The 18,660-nt window shown below is 36.9% G+C and overlaps 1 protein-coding gene across 2 annotated transcripts; it reads right to left on the reverse strand.

Annotated features, from left to right (window-relative positions):
- Window positions 1-1,975: 1,975 nt before the first annotated feature.
- LOC123535029 (C-factor-like) lies at window positions 1,976-17,937 on the reverse strand. 2 transcript variants are annotated; one of them, XM_045317542.2, is made up of 6 exons: window positions 17,693-17,937; window positions 6,520-6,655; window positions 4,588-4,639; window positions 3,440-3,627; window positions 2,997-3,140; window positions 1,976-2,454 (listed from the first exon to the last, which is right to left on the reverse strand). In XM_045317542.2, exons 2-6 carry the CDS (start codon window positions 6,652-6,654, stop codon window positions 2,227-2,229), a joined length of 747 nt encoding a protein of 248 aa, XP_045173477.2. In that variant the 5' UTR covers window position 6,655; window positions 17,693-17,937; the 3' UTR covers window positions 1,976-2,226. The 2 variants fall into 2 exon arrangements, with proteins under 2 accessions (XP_045173477.2, XP_045173478.2); XM_045317543.2 differs by lacking the exon at window positions 17,693-17,937 and adding an exon at window positions 6,894-7,033.
- Between the last annotated feature and the right edge of the window lie 723 nt (window positions 17,938-18,660).

Raw genomic sequence — 18,660 nt, forward strand, 5'->3', positions numbered from 1 at the left:
GCTTCTTACATCAAGTGCACTATGGTGTTATCACCAAGTATCAGATAGTCAAATACTGTAAGTATAGATCTTTGATGATGAATTGACATTTGTTTATATAACAAAACTCACAATAAGCAAAAATAAGCGAGGGCATCACAGATCCCGACGTAACACGCGAACTGCATGCCGTCGGAAATATTGCGGCAACTAAGAGCATAAGATTTCGTCTTGCCATCTTTAGCCAAATTGCCGCCCTGTAACTGTAGTCGTATATCATGACAGAGTTATACTATCATATCATAACTTTAAAAGAAGGTTAACTAATCTATAGGCAATATGATTTCATATAGAGTGGAGACAAATTAACTAATGTGTGTGTGTACTAGTATTAACTTGAATCGTTTTAAGCATTGAAATCATTTTATTGCAATTATTCCTTTAAATGTTCTACAACTTTTGTGTAATATCTGTATATTGTACATCTGTAAACAATGGCCAGTAAGCTCTAGAAATTACTATCTAAAGCTCAAATTTTAAATTCTTTATTCAAGTTGTACAATACAGTAGAGTTATCATTTGTAGTAGCTCGATCTGGGATGCTGTATCCGACTCGAGTGGATATTAGCCAGTTCGGATCTCACGAGGCGCGCAAGCGCCGAGTGTGATCCGACCTTGCAAACTGATCCGCGAGAGCCGAATACAAAATCTAGACCTAACTACTGTTATAATGACCCTTTTAATATATACTTCCACTTTTTTGTCTGTTGTTTGGTTATTGAACGAAATCTTCAATGTTTATCGATGTTAAAATGGAATTTAGTGAAGTTTTTATGTGCGCTGCTTATAGAGCTTTGTCAGGTCATGCATATTAATGAAAGTAATCCGGCAACATACAATACAAAAGTTACAATACGGAATTTGTTCTGCCTGTTCATGTTCAATACGAAATACAAGCCGATTTTTTTACAGAATTTATTTAGGTATACCGTATATAATAAAAAAGCATGAGGTTGTCTGTAATCATTGTAGTATACGAGTACTATACCGAATGACAGTGCAAGATATGTCACAGCAAAGGACAACACGCTGTTGATGGTATTATTAAAATTGCATAAATAAAGCAAAACCACAAAAATGGTAAATAGAAATGTAAAATCACTAAGTACATCTGGCAGCACTTGTAATGTTATAATATAAACCCTTCTGCAAAATATTCTTGGTTCTAGACATAAACAGCTCACTTGTCGTCGTCGTCGTCGTCGTTGCTGTTGTTATAAGTAAAGATTGGACAGGAAGTTGTAAACACTTGAGATGTTTCTCCTTATCACAACAATTTACAATATTTTAGTCTTATTTACAGTCCGTACTGTACTTCAGTACTTTGGTTTATATTTGTAGTGTTTTTGACTCAGTCCTCGACAGCTATTTTGATGAGTTAATCATTATTCAATTTCAGCCATTTTCCGAACAAGAATATGAATTACTGCTATTCTGACTCCATTTTTGCGGATCAATATACATACTTGAATATACGTTAACTATTGGTTTCTGTATTATTAGGTTAAACTTTACGAAACATCTTGTTAACTGTCGAATAATATACAGTAAGTGTGATTTGTAAAGTATGTTCGTATAAAAAACAATTTATAGACCAAAAACCACGCAAGATTGTTCGAACGTAAACGTGGGAATTATATAAAGCCAGACTTGGTTCAGAACTACAGATTTCCCTTTAAGTTTGGCTAAACACACAGACGGAATAAATCCTTACACGTAGGGAGCTGGTGTGGGGAGCATAAATGACCGGATATTTCACTGTTGAACATGTTCATTTTCATTCAAGGTACATTTTTGGTGGTAAATATCATTCTGGTCAACATCTGTCAAGCAACTGTTTATACAATGGTATATTGTTTCACCAAGTTAGGTTAAACAAACCTAACAAGTAAGGCTAACGCCAAAACTTGAATAGAAAATAATAACAACAAAAACATTATATTTAAATATTTTAATACCTTATCATATGGATGGATTTTTAAATACGTTAAAACATAACTTTTAAACCCATTTTCAAAGTTTGAATACTGTAAAATCGTCAATATTGATGGGGAACTAATTTCCATGGATTTCGTGGTTGAATTAATCCATAGAATTATATTCCAACGAAATAGGTATTATGTCAAAAACCATGACATTTTATGACCACAAAATCAAATTTTTACAGTAACTGTTTTATCGGTTGTATCACCAAGGCATTACTCGTCCGCTATAATGATACAATTTCCCACTACTTTCTTCACTATTGAGCGAGTCAATGACCTTTAACAGTGCTTCAATACAGTCTGATGCCTCTGTGGTAGCTTTTGGACCACCCATACCGGTCTTGATCCAGCCCGGATGTATCGCGGAGACCAAAATACCGTCCTTCTTCAAATCGAGGCTGAGATTCTTCGTTATCATGTTAAGCGCCGCCTGAAAAAAGTATACATTTGTTACTGATATGGGTTTTCTAAAGTGTTCATCAAACATTAAGAATATCAAACAGAAAGTGTTCTTTCTGCCTGAATCATTATTATATGACAAATCAAATTTGCAAGGCCGCAAGACAAAAACATGGAAGTACCAAAAGCATATACATAAAACACAAAATGTGCCAGTTCCCTTTGCATTCTGATTCCTTTATTTAACTACCTCGTACACAGTCTGCTTTTATCTTGTTTGGATTTCGTTATATGTATTTATGTATCTAAGGCGTATATTAACTACATTTCCTATTTATTTGTTCTTTTTGGTTTATGATTCATTTCAGAATAAGAGAAGTAATTAAACAATAAGTCGCCTTAATGCCTTTATTGTCGCTAATGCATTGAATTCAGGTACATCTAAACAATAAGTCGCCTTAATGCCTTTATTGTCGCTAATGCATTGAATTCAGGTACACCTAGTACGTCCTACATGTTTGCTTTAATGTAATTTGCTATCATCTTCAGACATGAGAGACACTATTTCCAAACCTTTGAAGTCCTGTATGAGTATGCACCACCGGTATCATTCTCGGTTATGGAAGCCACGCCCGTGCTGATGTTTATCACGCATGCGCGATCACTAGACATTGCTCCGCCCTTAGCCGCTGCCTTGCGTAGTAGAGGTAGAAAGGCCTGTAGTTTTAATTATTATATAGTTATATCTACGGAGTATGAAACTTATTTTAGATGCGAATCAGTAACTGTTATATACTACTATTGTACAGGATAAATCAAATTTAAATAGAAATAACAATTTCGCACGAAAGCATTACGTGCTCTGGGTGCTTTCTTGTGGGTTTTAACACCTTTTAGCCAGTTTATGTAGAAGCCGGTAGAAATGACAAAAATAATACGTTTCCCCGTTCATTTTTAACACGTTTTAGCTAGTTCATGCAGAACTTAACGGAAATGGTATATACAACCATACTTACTTTAGTGAGCATCAGTGGTCCGACGGCATTTATTTGGAATAGACTAACCATATCCTCGCTGGTTACAGTGTCTAGACTTGCTCGATTTGCAGCACCTGCATTGTTTATTAGGAGATTCAGACCTGCGTCTCCAACAACTTCCTCAACAGCTTTAGCAGCAGAAGCATAAGTCGCCTCGTCATTTAAGTCTGTAACAAGAAAAAACAACACAACCAACCTCAGTTCATCATCGCTGAAATTTTGATTCAAGTTCAGAAAAATTTGAAGCGATAGAACTTTACGACCAGCAAGGTTCCTGGTCAGTTCACATCCATACTGTTCGTTTATCAGTCTTAGCACTTGTGTGCAACTGATACGCGAACAGCATGACTTCAGATCAGACTACACGGGTGTGTAGGCTGATCTGCATCCATACTGGTCGTCGCAAAGCGCTAACGCTTGAACTCATTAATGTAGCTGATAAAACTTAAAGAAACGCACATTATATCAAAATTTCCTTTCATGACTCTGAAATTACCTAGATTTCGGAGGTTCCTAAGATGTCATTTTTAACGATTCATGCCAAACCACTGTCATAATGTAACCTATACTACAGCTCTGACGAGACCCGCTTCACAAAAGAGAACTGATCGTTGTAACATAATATGGTTTCAGCAATTTACCCCTAAACCGACTCTTTTACCGACCCTGTCAATCAAGTAAGAACAAATTATTGTTGAACAACTTAAAAGAATTATTTGAGCCGTGCCATGCGAAAACCAACATAGTGGGTTTGCGACCAGCATGGATCCAGATCCGCGCAGTCTGGTCAGGATCCATGCTATTCGCTAACGGTTTCTCTACTATTGAATTGCAATAGGCTTTGAAAGCGAACAGCATGGATCCTGACCAGACTGCGCGGATGCGCAGGCTGGTCTGGATCCACGCTGGTCGCAAACCCACTATGTTTCCTCATGGAGCGGCTCATTTGCTCTTTAGAAATGAAAACGGTACACATACACGATTCCATCTATATTCCAGGCAAAGCCACTATGTTGGTTATCTCATGGCGCGGCTCATTTTATTTCTACTGAACATCTAGGAACTGACTTACATATTTGATAAAAGAATGAAATTTAGGCAAGACTGACAATATAGTCTTCACTAACCTATTTTAACAATTTTTATGTTCTTGTATTTTGTCTGCAAATCTTGGAGGTCCTGAAAAAAAGAAAAATGATTATAACTTCACGAACACAATGTTTAAATTGTTTGATTAAGTAAGAGACGATCTTTAGACTTTATGATCGATGTTCATCGATTTGTTTCTTCTCTTTCTTTGATCGACATATTTTTGATGATAATACATCATGTTAGCATTATCTGTTACATTGTATTTAGTTTACAGCTTTGACTGTTCAATATTTAAAACTTACTGCTCACATTATCTTATCTGAATGTGGCGATCTACAACCTGATTTTGCTAAGCGAAGTCCTGCATTTATCTAAGCGGAGTCAAGCTATCTGCAACCTGATCTTACTTTAGCGGAGTCTTCGATTTACAACATGCACTTACCTTAGCGGAGTACAGTCTGTTCTTGCCTTAGCGGGTTCTGGCGATCTACAACCTGCACAAACTTCAGCGGGGTCTAGCAATCTACAACCTGCACTTACCGTTATGGAGTCTGGCAATCTACAACCAACACTTAACGTAATGGAGTCTGGCAATCTACAACCTGCACGTACCTAAGCGGGATCTGGCAATCTACAACCTGCACTTACCTTAGCCGGATCTGGAAATCTACAACCTGTACAAACCTCAGCGGAGTCTGGCAATCTACAATCTGCACGTACCGTAACGGAGTGTGTTAATCTACAACCTGCACGTACCTTAGCGGGATCTGGCAATGTACAACCTGCACTTACCTTAGCGGGATCTGGGAATCTACAACCTGCACTTACCTTAGTGGTTTCTGGCGATCTACGACCTGCACAAACATCAGCGGGGTTTGGCAATCTACAACCTGCATTTACCGTAATGGAGTCTGGCAATCTACAATCTGCACGTACCTTAGAGGGATCTGGCAATCTATAACCTGCACGTACCTTAGCGGGATCTGGCAATCTACAACCTGCACGTACCTTAGCGGGATCTGGCAATCTACAACCTGCACGTACCTTAGCGGATCTGGCAATTTACAACCTGCACTTACCTTAGCTGGATCTGGCAATTTACAACCTGCACGTACCTTAGCGGGATCTGGCAAACTACAACCTGCACGTACCTTAGCGGGATCTGGCAATCTACAACCTGCACGTACCTTAGCGGGATCTGGCAATCTACAACCTGCACGTACCTTAGCGGGATCTGGCAATCTACAACCTGCACATACCTTAGCGGGATCTGGCGATCTACAACCTGCACGTACTTTAGCGGGATTTGACAATCTACAACCTGCACGTACCTTAGCGGGATCTGGCAATCTACAACCTGCACGTACCTTAACGGGATCTGGCAATCTACAACCTGCACTTACCTTAGCGGGATCTGGCAATCTATAACCTGCACGCACCTTAGCGGGATCTGGCGATCTACAACATTCACTTATCTTAAAGGTGTCTGGCGATCTACTACGTTTGGAGAGTCTGGCGGTCTACAACATGAGCTTACCTTAGTGGATTATGGTCATTACCTTAGCGGATTCTGGCGATCAAATACAGTATCTCACGTCTGGATTCTGACGATCTACAACCTGATCTTACCTTAGCGCATTATGGTATTCTACAATCTTATCTTGATCTACAACCATATATTACAATAGCGAATTCTGGCGATCTACTAGAGTATCTTTTTGTTTCTGGCGTTCTACAACCAGATCTTACCTTAGCGGATGCTGGCGATTTACAACCTGATCTTACCTTAGAGGATGCTGGCGATCTACAACCAGATCTTACCTTTGCAGATGCTGGCGATTTACAACCTGATCTTACCTTAGCGATGTTGACGATTTACAACCTGATCTTACCTTAGCGGATGCTGGCGATCTACAGTCTTATATCTTGCCGTTAACGGATACTGGCTATCTACATCCTTCCCTTACCTTAGCAGAGTCTGGCGATCTACAACCTGCAAAAACATGCTGTGGACAATTCGGTTGAAGCTGAGCGTACTGTTTAACAAATTCCAGACCGATACCTCTGTTAGCACCAGTGATGAGAACATTTGCTGGTGACATTCTAGAAGAGAAGAAGTAGTATAACTGTAAAAAATCAGACACCACTTAAGATGAAGGCAAGTGCACTAGTATAATCTATATTGTGTTATACACCGTAACTTCCGGACCATCATTTTCCTGTTTAAGTGTGTGAAATATGAAATACTACATTTTGCGTAATATACTGCACAACATAAAGAATTATGTAAATCCTAGAAGTAAAAGTTATTATCCATTGAACGTAAGTAAAATAGATCTACCTTCAAATAATTGGTATCTGGTATTCGCTATGTAGTGGGTTTTCAATATAAAGTGACCGCTGTGTCCGTCAAATAATAGTTTGACGTACCAGCAATATTGACTGTCCTATATTTTGTTCTTATTATAAGTTATAGTACACAAAAACTGTCGATAATTTTTGAACTCGACCCATCTAACTTGACCAACGGAGCGAAAAATACACAAACAGTGAAACACGGCGTAGTAGTAAGATTTCAACTTCAAGCAACAGGAAATTGAAACACTTGAATATATGGAAGGGTTACAGCGAAAATGTGTCCGTGCATAGATTAAAAGTAGAAACTATATCAACGCTAGTTACAGCTACTGTGACCAACTCTAGTTTGTACTGTTTTAATGATTTCAACTATAGATTCGCCGCGGTATTTTTATGATAGATGATTTTCTCTTAAAATTAACTTCTAATTTGTATGTTTCAACTTATGAATATTTGTTTTAGATGATGTGCTAATAAACTTTGATAATGTGGCAGTTGACCTCAATCCAATCAACACTGTTTATTTTCCAGTACAGGTAAATCTAATATTTGCTTTACAATAGATCTATGATAGATTATCTTTGGACACCCCTGGACTTATTGGACTCAACTGCCACATTATCAAAGTTTATTAGTATTCTTCATTTGTTTCTATCCGATAGTTTAGTGTTTTTGTTCTTTGGCGGAGACTACAAAACAAAAATCATATAACTTGTACGAGTTATCGCCTGTTGTATTAAAACTGTAAAATAGTCCGTAAAATCACATGACTAATGTACAATATTCAGGCCCGTAGCCAGAGGTAAAAAAATACGGAGGCATTTGGTAGGAGGCCCGGGGGCATGCTCCCCTGGATTTTTTTTTTCGAAGGTGCCATTTCGTGCGTTTTTCTGCATTTCAAACATGTATTTGTTACTTTTAAGATACCGATTTCGGAAAAAATAAATGACGTTAAAAAGATTCGCGTACATTTTAGTTAATATAGATCTACAGAAAAATAAGAGTTTTGAAACAGTCAATGTATTTGCGATTATTGTCACTCTAAAACGCTAATTTAAAGGCATATGGTCATGTTTGCTTGGTTCTTACATCTTCAGTTGAGTAAATGTATATATGTTCATGTATAAACGTTTTAGCATGGCCGACGTGAAACGAAAATTTGAAAGAAGCAACACAGTTTATGCATATACAAATACAATACAGAAACGTAATACAAAATTAATGTACTTAGTACATAATATATTTTGTCAATCTTCTTAAAATAATATTACATTTTTGAAATTCAGCACTTGGATAAATAGTGCGTATCACTTGTCAGATCTAAAAGATCAAATGTTGTCATAAAGTTATACTTATATGTTAATGAAAATCTAAAATGTCACACATTTATATAAAAAAAAGTATAAACGGGAAGATTCTATACTTACGAACAATTAGTAAGTGTATTTGATATAAGTTCTTAACTTTTAAGTGACCATATATTTTTGACAGAAATCTTATAACAAAGTTTTGAAATGCTGTACGTAGATCTATAATCGTGACTTTTTAGAAATGATATGTTCAAAGGCGTGTTAAGAACAAAACCTCATGATTGCAAGACTTCAATCTGTTGTAGTTGCAATGTCAAAATGAATCAATTTAGAAAATATATCGACATTCAATCAGATAAGCGCCACGTTTTATTGTGCCCCCCACCCCACCCCCATGAGTGGTGGGGGCATATAGATTTGCTCTTGTCCGTCCGTCCGTCCTTCCGTCCTTCCTCCGTCCTCCGTCCGTTCGTCCTTCCGAAAATGTTGTGTCGCGTCTAGCTCCAAAAGTATTTGACCTAGAGTCACAAAACTTTACAGGAATGTTGGTCAGCATGTGTAGTTGTGCACCTGGGGTTTCGCGTCCGGATTCATTCAGTATTGTAGGAGTTATCGCCCCTGACTTTGTAAAAATTGGTCATTTTAGTGTTGTGTCGCGCCTAGCTCCAAAAGTATTTGACCTAAAGTCACAAAACTTTACAGGAATGTTGGTCAGCATGTGTAGTTGTGCACCTGGGGTTTCGCGTCCGGATTTATTCAGTTGTGTAGGAGTTATGGCCTCTGACTTAGTAAAAAATTGGTCATTTAAAATATTGTGTCATGCGTAGCTCCAAAAGTATTCGACCTAGAGTCACCAAAGTTTACAGGAATGTTGGTCAGCATGTGCAGTTGTGCACCTGGGGTTTCGCGTCCGGATTCATTCAGTATTGTAGGAGTTATGACCCCTGACTTATTTTGTTTTTTAAGTTTTTTCATTACACAAGACCAGACTTCTTGTCCAGATTTACTCAAAGTTTGTGAAACATGTATGTTAAAATGTACTTGACCTAGAATCATAAAACGTTATAGGATTGTTTTATAGCCTGTGAAGTGTTCTCTTTAGGATTTTACTCAGCTAGGCCAGAGTTAGGGCTAACTAAGTCATAAAACTAAGTTACAGTGGCAGGAGGGGGGCACCTGTGTCCTATGGACACACATCTAGTTTAGGTATGCATAACATAAAACTTCTTTCGCAAGAACATGAACCAACTGACAGCGACAGTGTAAGGTGGAATATAAACTAACGGGCGCATAGGTTGAGCGAAAACTATGCTATATAGCATGGCCACAGCGACTATTGAGGCAACCGAGGCACTTGCACTTGCCTCGGTCATTTTTCTGCCTCATTTGCCTCGGTAGTTTTTTTATTATCTTTAGTCTGCCTCAGCTGTATGAATTACCAGGCTTTCCGGTAGTGTCTAATCTAGGTTTAGTAATATGTGTCACATCCGATATAGCTCCCTTAGGATATAGCTCCTCGGGGAGCTATATTCGGGGCACCTTTTCGTATCTATCTCCGTATATAGCTCCCTTGCTTAAACTGGAGCTATAAACGGAACACCTGTAGCTTTGTTCCGTATAATTATAGCTCCTCGGGGTTTTTATGCAACATGGACCACGTGGCTTATTTAGGACATTTCGTTATGTCGCATTTTTAAAGACCAGATAGTGTCAAGGGGGCCTCCGTGGCCGAGTGGTTAAGGTCGCTGACTTCAAATCACTTGCCCCTCATCGATGTGGGTTCGAGTCTCACTCGGGGCGTTGAATTCTTCATGTGAGGAAGCCATCCAGCTGGCTTACGGAAGGTCGGTGGTTCTACCCAGGTGCCCGCTTTTGATGAAATAATGAACGGAGGGGCACCTGGGGTCTTCCTCCACCATTAAAGCTGGAAAAACGCCTATCATGTGTTGGTGCGACGTTAAATCCAACAAAAGATAGTGTCAAATATTTCAAACATGATACCTTAATTCTGATGTAAGGGTCAAAACTAGTACTAAACCACTATTTGCCTGTCAACATTTCTGGACAGTCTTGGAAATAACTTTGGGGCAACTACCTTATTTCGTCAAATCCGACAAAATAAACTAAAATCTTCAGGTACACCTAATTAACATTTGTTCCAAATTTGATAATTCTGTCACATACTACGGAAGATGAGTGTCTGTCACAGTATGATCAAATATGTATTTGGACTCCAGGTTATATTTGCTAGACCAGATACAAAATTTTAAACCCATGTTTCTAACTTAAATGGCCAGTTATTATTTTCTTGTACAGGTTGGCGATTCTTGGTCTAACTATATCCGTTTTCGGGACTGTGTACCTACGCACTCTCGCTCTCTAGCTCATACGTATGAATGCCACGAGAAATAAAATTTATAAATCCCCACCTGTCTCCCAAGTGGTGTGGAAAATCGTATATCAAAATGACACTCTGCCAAATATTCATGTTTTTTATTACTCGAACAGTACTGTTATAGTATTTTAATTTTTCCATGTATAAGGAGTCATATTCGGGTTTGTCGTATACAGCTCCTCTGTCCCAAGGAGCTATATACGAAAACGTGTGCCGAATACAGCTCCCCGGGAAGCTATATCCGAAGGGAGCTATATGGGGTGTGACAAATATGTCTTCAATTTTCATTTTCGAATAGGTATGTTATATGACAACAGCGTAAAAACACGATACGACGTTATAATTATGTGGTATTTGTGAGATATTTCAGTATCATACTTCAGTTGGTGCGCGCATTTCAGATATCTTAATGCAAGTGGTCTCATATTATAGACATAGTACCCAAATTTAAAATTATGAAAAGCAATTGAAAAATTCATGTTTGTTGCTTATATATAATATGCAAGACCAAAAAATCTTGAACTGATCATTTTGAGCATGTTGTTTTAATGTTTTTTAATTTCCATGTAGCCGCTCCTGCAGATAGTCCTACCTATCAAGCTATTGATAATTATTGCGGGAATAACTTCTCTCAATGACGGAAAATTGTAAGATACATGCATATTGTATGATATCAGAAAATGTTGTTGTAAGTCTAATAAAATAAATTCAGATCGACTATTTATCTGAAATTTAGATATAATGTTATTCGAACCATATCATATATCATATATAAAAATAAGAAAAACTATTCAATATTTACCATGAAAATTAACATTACATTGAAATGACTTTTCACTAAGCTGTGACATACAGATGTATGGATGAATGCAAGGTAGGATTATTATCTGAGTCATTGAGTGTTGTGGTCTCTCAAGCAAGTTTGACTGTACTTAAAATTAAAAATCTAAGTATAGCACTGAAGGCTATGTCAGGCTGACATATTAAGATATCATTTCATGATTCAGACACGCAAGTAAAGAAAGGAAATTTTAATAATCTTCAAACGATTTACCAAATATAATACTAAATCAAGTTTTGCAGTCAAAAACGTTACTCATTAACATACACTTGCATCGTAATCTAAACACGCTAAATGAAACAGTATATACAATACTGTGGAAAAAATGATTTTTAAATGTATAAATGTGTAGTGATCGAATGCCGCAAAGTAGGTTTTTATGCCTTTTTAGTTGTTTGGATCTCATTACATGGTAATATGGGCATAAGTTGCAGTGTCATTGAATTTGTGAAATAAAATAGGAATAAGCACCTGATAACTCCATTCGAATAATAGAAACAGACATCAGCCTCATACTGTAAATGAAATGATTTAATGGAAGATGTGAAATTCAAAAGATTGCCTGAAGACAGCGTCTTGTAGAAATGGGAAACGCATTTAAATAGCTACTTTTATACTACGAAGAGTAGCGATTTAAAATTTAAACCTCTTTCGATCAGCAGTGTGGAGTCTAATTACACGCTTATACACTTACCATTGCTACATTACATACAATGTATTGTTCAAGATTGTAAGATACTACACTATGTCCTCCTCTCACATGTACATGTAATTACAGTGTTAAAACCAAGATGTTGTAAAAGTTGCCAATCGTTAGTTAAAAACTGATATAACTTAAGACCTAAAATTACATTAAAGCTCAATCTCGACCTTTCTCAGTTAGAACTGGGCACTGGCGCCAGATCAGAAAGAAAATGCCTCTGTACATGTTATACCCTACCCCTAGGTATTCTATAAGAACCATGGTCATGAAGGGGAAAATTTACTAACCCGTTTCAATCGCGCATTTCATACTTAAAGCACGCAGTTCGGTAAATGTGTACTATGGATATCAAACAAGTTGTAATTTATCTTCCATTGTGTACTGGTCACATTTCTTCAATACATCTTATCTTAGAAAAACAACGCGTAGTTTATAGTTATTTCAACGTTACACAAAAAACTTGCTTGACCTTCCCTGGTGAAGTTCCGTTCTAGATTACAAAACCATTCTGATTGGCTGTTGTGAAAATGTATGTCAATCGTCATTTTACTACACGTGTTCGCTAAAATGTGAAAATGCAGCATAAATGTGCAAAATGAATAAAATAAACAGAACAGATGCAGACCAATGTACGATCATATACAAGATGAATTTCATTCATCATTTCCAGTTTTAGTGTAAAATTGTAATTATTTTTTAATTCTGTTTTTGTTTGTTTACATTTCGCCGAACATGTGCACACTGCCGTGACCTCTAGACCGGATGTTCATTAGGGAAGGTCAAGCAAGGTTTTTCTGTAATGTTGACGAAAGCATAAAATATGTTGATAATCTCAGCAATATGGAATATTGAGACAAGGTGATTGGTGCACGATGGAAGATAAATTATCGCTTGTTCAATATACTAGGTACCCATTCACCGAACTGCGCGTTTAAGTTGAGAAATTTACGATTGAAACGGGTTAGTATGTTTTCCCGTTCATGACCACGGTTCTTATAGAATACCTAGGGGTAGGGTATAACATGTACAGAGGCATTTTCTTTCTGATCTGGCGCCAGTGGAACTGGGCTTAATTCTATCAAATATCGAAAGAAGCAATAAAACAGATCAGGCCAGGGTATGAGGCTAGTGCCAATGTCTGCGCATATATTAGTAAACTGTATTTTTGTAGACTCTATCAGACCTCGACGTTTCAGTCGTTCAGTTAAGACGTTCCACTTTTTAATGGAATTTATTAGCAAGTGCAGTGAGTGATAAAACACTTCTGTTGCATATGCATATCTGAAACTCTGGGATACGGTCAAAATAAATGTTTTATATTTGCTTAATGCAGATTTTGGTACTCCTAGTCCTACAGCTTAGTAAATATTTCACAACTGTAATTCATTTAATAATTTCTACTGTAGACCTTTATTTCACTGTAAATGTTCATTTTGCTTAAATGTAGATGATACCATACTGGTTAATACCAACAAAAGTTTTACCACTATTACAAGAAATGGATGTCAGGTTAACATAATTTGATATCCTTTCATCGTCGTTTCATGATTCAGACACGCCAGAAAAGAAAATTTAGTGTTATTTTCAAAAGATTTATAAGATATAATACTGAATCAAGTTACCGGTCAAAAATGTCTACTGTCTGTATCAAAATAACAGTATCATATGTTATCAGATACATTTGCGTCATAATCTAGACGCCGCTAAATGCAAAAAAAGTATCTAAAATACTACGAAAAAGACGATGAAACTGCTTTCAAATGTAAATAGCGAAATGCATACCCATAAGGTAAGACTTTTTTTAGTTGCTTGGATCTCATCACTTGGTAATATGGGCATAAGTTGCAGTGTCATTGCATTTGTAAAACAAAATGAGAGAAAAAGGCTCCTAATAACTGCGTTCGAATAATATAAACAGAAAGAAACCATAATACTGTAAATGTAAGGTAATTCAAAAATAGCAGGAAAAAACAGTGTATTATACCAGTGAGAGACGTATTTAGCTACTTTTATTCCAAAGAGCATGACAGAATAAGTTTCCAGTCAAATTTAGAATTTAAATGATCAATAGCAAAACTCTTTCGGTCAGATGTGTTGAGTCTAATGATAACTTCTTGTTACACGTTTACCCTTACCATGAATTGCTTCAAAATTGTACTCGTGAGTATTTTATACGAATAAAAATTTATATATTTATCATACTAGAAAAATTATATTCATGTAGTACACTTTAAGTCTTACAGCTTTAACTACATTTGTATATCCATAGGCCCCATGTGGTTCTGGGACGATATGTGTATTAAAAGAATTGGAACCACTGCCTTACCCTTGCATGATCGTAAGAGGCGACTAATAGGGTCTTAACACTTGGTTTTGCTGTAACTCTGTGATTCAAGCAGGTATGCAAATTTTGATTCCATACCTCATTTTTTTATTTCAATGTAAATGAGATGTGAAACCAAAATTTGTAGTCCTGTTTGGCCCCATATAACCTATACTGTGTTGGTGCGCCGTAAAACCGAAAAAAAAATATTTTGTTTGTTTGTTTTGGGTTTAACGCCGTTTTTCAACAGTATTTCAGTTATGTAACGGCGGGCAGTTAACCTAACCAGTGTTCCTGGATTCTGTACCAGTACAAACCTGTTCTCCGCAAGTAACTGCCAACTTCCCCACATGAATCAGAGGTGGAGGACTAATGATTTCAGACACAATGTCGTTTATCAAATAGTCACGGAGAACACACGCCCCGCTTGAGGATCGAACTCGCGACCCCGCGATCCGTAGACCGACGCTCTACCTACTGAGCTAAGCGGGTTGAAAAAAATATATATATAGTGCCTGTCTAAAACAATACTAGTTTAAACTTTGATCTTCCCTATTCAGTTTCAAATAAGCTCCAGTATTATAGTATCAGCCGAAGTGTTGCCCATAAGTATATCAAAACAATGTCTTAGTATTTTTTATTCGGCACAATAGAATAGTCAGTTTGGGAAGCTTCTTGACTGGCTACTTAATAATTAATGCCTTAAGTGACCGCTAAAGCAAAATGTACTGTATACGTCTATCATAGTTCAACATAAATGTCCTTTATATGTGATAAAATAGGCCTGTTAAACCAACCAAATAGCTATTTCTAAACATTCACAAGGACTGCATTTTTCATTCGTGAAACATTCGGATCCCGAATTAGTATTCGCATCCCTCCCATCGTCATTTCGTACTTGGGCACTTATAGCCGGAGCAATGATTTACGGAAGGTAGGGGCACTAGAAAAGTTTACATACCTACGTTTTCTAGCTACTTTATGTCTAATTTCCTACAATATAAATCGTTTTTCCCAAACTAATTCATTTCAAAGTATGGTTAAGATTCAAAATAAATCGATGAATTTGTTGGTGCCAAAAGCAAAATCATTTGAAACTTAATGATTTATCATTATAGCTTATATGTATTTCATTTTTATCAAAATATCATTGATGGAGAACGGCGCAGTTTATTTTCATTTATTTTGAAGAATATTAAGCGCGAAATTCTTGTTGAAGCAGACGATAGGTAGAACATGTGGTATCGTGAGCAATTGATGAAACTCCATTTATGCTGTAATCATTAATTAATATGGATTTGAATGTTCTTTTCAACCTAATGAAGTTTTATTTTAATTTCACGCAGCAAACAATTTGTTAAAACGCATTTTGCTCTTACCGGCCTCTGTGGCGAGTTATACTGATATCCAGTCTTTGTAGCAACATCCTTGTCATTGTATGAAAGAAGATTTTTTTATAGAAAACTAATGTCCTTTTCAGCATGAGAGCAACATTAAACGGAACTTTGATTTTAGGGAAAATTGTTTGAACATTTTTACATTTAATTTTACTCGTATGAGATAAATCAGCAGCTCCATCAAGAAGAATATTATAGACATACACCTCTCAAAAAGTAAGTCCTGTGTTGCATCCGAGACCTCCATCGCAAGAGAGACATTACAAACGAACCATAAATCGGTATTAGTACCCGGGGTAGATCGCGGAGTGAAAGGGTATTTTTTCTCTTTAATATAAAAACAGCGCAACAAAGTGTGTTTTTCATATCATATATCCTATTTTTGGGGGAGCCCCCATAAACCCTCCTGGAGGGTGGGACACAACTGTCCTAATTAATGCCTGTCGGGGCTTTGCCTTTACCATTCAAATTTACCTAACAACCACGAACAAACGCACATACTCGTTTGCCTCGGTAAAATTTAGTCTCTCTCTACGGTCATGTATAGTGTAATTATTCGTGATATTAAGAAAATGGCGGAAACTAGTTTAATAAGTTAAAATGAAATAATAGTGCCTCAGTTCGGTTATGCCTTTTAAGATGGTGACTCAAAACATATCCTTTTTATGCCCCAAGCATCTACTGATGCGGGAGGCATATTGTGATTGTCCTGTCCGTCCGTTCGTCCGTCCGTCCGTCCTAACGAGGTTAACCAAATGGGACCGTTTCGTCTAGCATCAATACCCATTACTAGAATGACTTGATACTAATGCAGATGTAACCTGTGACCATTCCTCATCTTCAAACATCACCTGACCTCAGTTTAACCTTGACCTTGACCTCATTTGGACTTAGGTTGCTTTATATGGGCCATCTCTTGGTTAACCAAATGGGACCGTTTCGTCTAGCATCAATACCCCTTACAAGAATGAATTGATACTAATACAGATGTAAACTGTGACCATTCCTCATCTTCAGACATCACCTGACCTCAGTTTGACCTTGACCTTGACCTCGTTTTGGACAAAATCTATCGACAAGGATGCCACTGGGGGTATCAAGCGTTTATTGAACGCAGCTCCTTGTTTCTCATAATCTTGGCAGAAATCAGGGAGGCACCGGCCTCCCTGTGCCTCAGTGTAGCTACGGGCCTGGTATGGGTATCATATACACAGATTACTGCACCTTTCACAATGTTCTAATTCCTTCACATTATTTCCAGTTACCATCCCTTACTTAAATTAAGGCAAGAACAAAAGCAATAGCCAGCTGCCCAATTACAGCACTTTTGGAGATGGATACATTTTCGTTTGTCCGCCGGAGTGGTAAAAGATATGGCGTTGTAACAAAATAATTTGCAAAATAAGATCGTGGACTGTGTTATGGAGTTGTTTTGGTCTTCACAACGTTTTCAAACTATTGAAAAAAAATCGTTTAGAATCATACTGAAACAATTTAGGTCAGGACTACTTTTCCAGCTTTTGAAGGAGGAAAACTAAAGGGCATTAATTCATCACGAGCTGGTCCTAGGGTGCAAACACTGGACTTCAGTACGCTATATGGATGCCTTCCACGAATGTATTCTAAACCACAACCGTATCAGTGAAATGTAAGTGATTTTAGTCAGCGACATTAACTACTTTGCCATTTCCCTGTTTAAGTGTGTGAAATATGAAATACTACATTTTGTGTATTATACTCTTCAATATAAATAATTATGCAAATCCAGGAAGTAAAAGTTATTATCCACTGAAAATAAGTAAAATAGATCTACCTTGAAATAACTGGTATCCGGTATTCTCTATGTAGTGGGTTTTCAGTATAAACTGACCGCTTGTCCGTTAAATAATAGTTTCACATACCATCATAACCATAAAATCAATATTGACTGTCCTATATTTTGTTCTTATAAGTTATAGTACACAAAAACTGTCAATAATTTTTGAACTTGACCCATCTAACTTGACAACGGAGCAAGAAATACACCAACAGTGAAACACGGCGTTATAGTAAGAGTCACGGTGTTATAGTAAGAATTCATAGCTCGTTTTCATAATTGAAACCCTTGAATATATGGAAGGGTTAAAGCGAAAATGTGTCCGTGCATACAGATGAAGCAGAAAATACATCAACCCTAGTTAAAGCTGCTGTGACCAACTACAGTTTTGCATTATTTTTATTATATCAAATATAGATTCGCCGCGGTATTTTTATGATAGACGATTTTCTCTTTGTTAAAATTAACTTTGAATTGGTCAATATTTGTTTCAGATGATGTATTCTTCATTTGTTTCTATCTTTAGTGTTTTTGTTCTTTGGCGGAGACTACAAAATGATCACTTGCGTACAAAAATCATATAACTTGTACGAGTTATCGCCTGTTGTATTAAAACTGTAAAATAGTCCGTAAAGTACAGTATTGCAATTTCTGTTGAAATTTGTAGAAGATCAGTAATATGAGAAAACATTACATTTCATTGGATACTACTGGAACATTTTACCAAAAGCAGTTTGAGATGTAAAACTCGTTTATATGAAATTATTTTGAAATTTCTCTTTATGTACTGTACAGTGAACATGCGTGTAAAACGAATGGCAGAAAAAGCTAGAAATCAGCATTAAATCTGTGCTGAAAGTGTTTTATTCGTTATGAAAGGATAATTTAGTTTTTTAACTATTGAATGGGTTAGTAACGTATTAGCTCATTTCTGTATTAATTAAAACAACTGAATCAGGCACTTG

Source organism: Mercenaria mercenaria, chromosome 12, assembly GCF_021730395.1.
Source record: "Mercenaria mercenaria strain notata chromosome 12, MADL_Memer_1, whole genome shotgun sequence".
Taxonomy (NCBI): domain Eukaryota; kingdom Metazoa; phylum Mollusca; class Bivalvia; order Venerida; family Veneridae; genus Mercenaria; species Mercenaria mercenaria.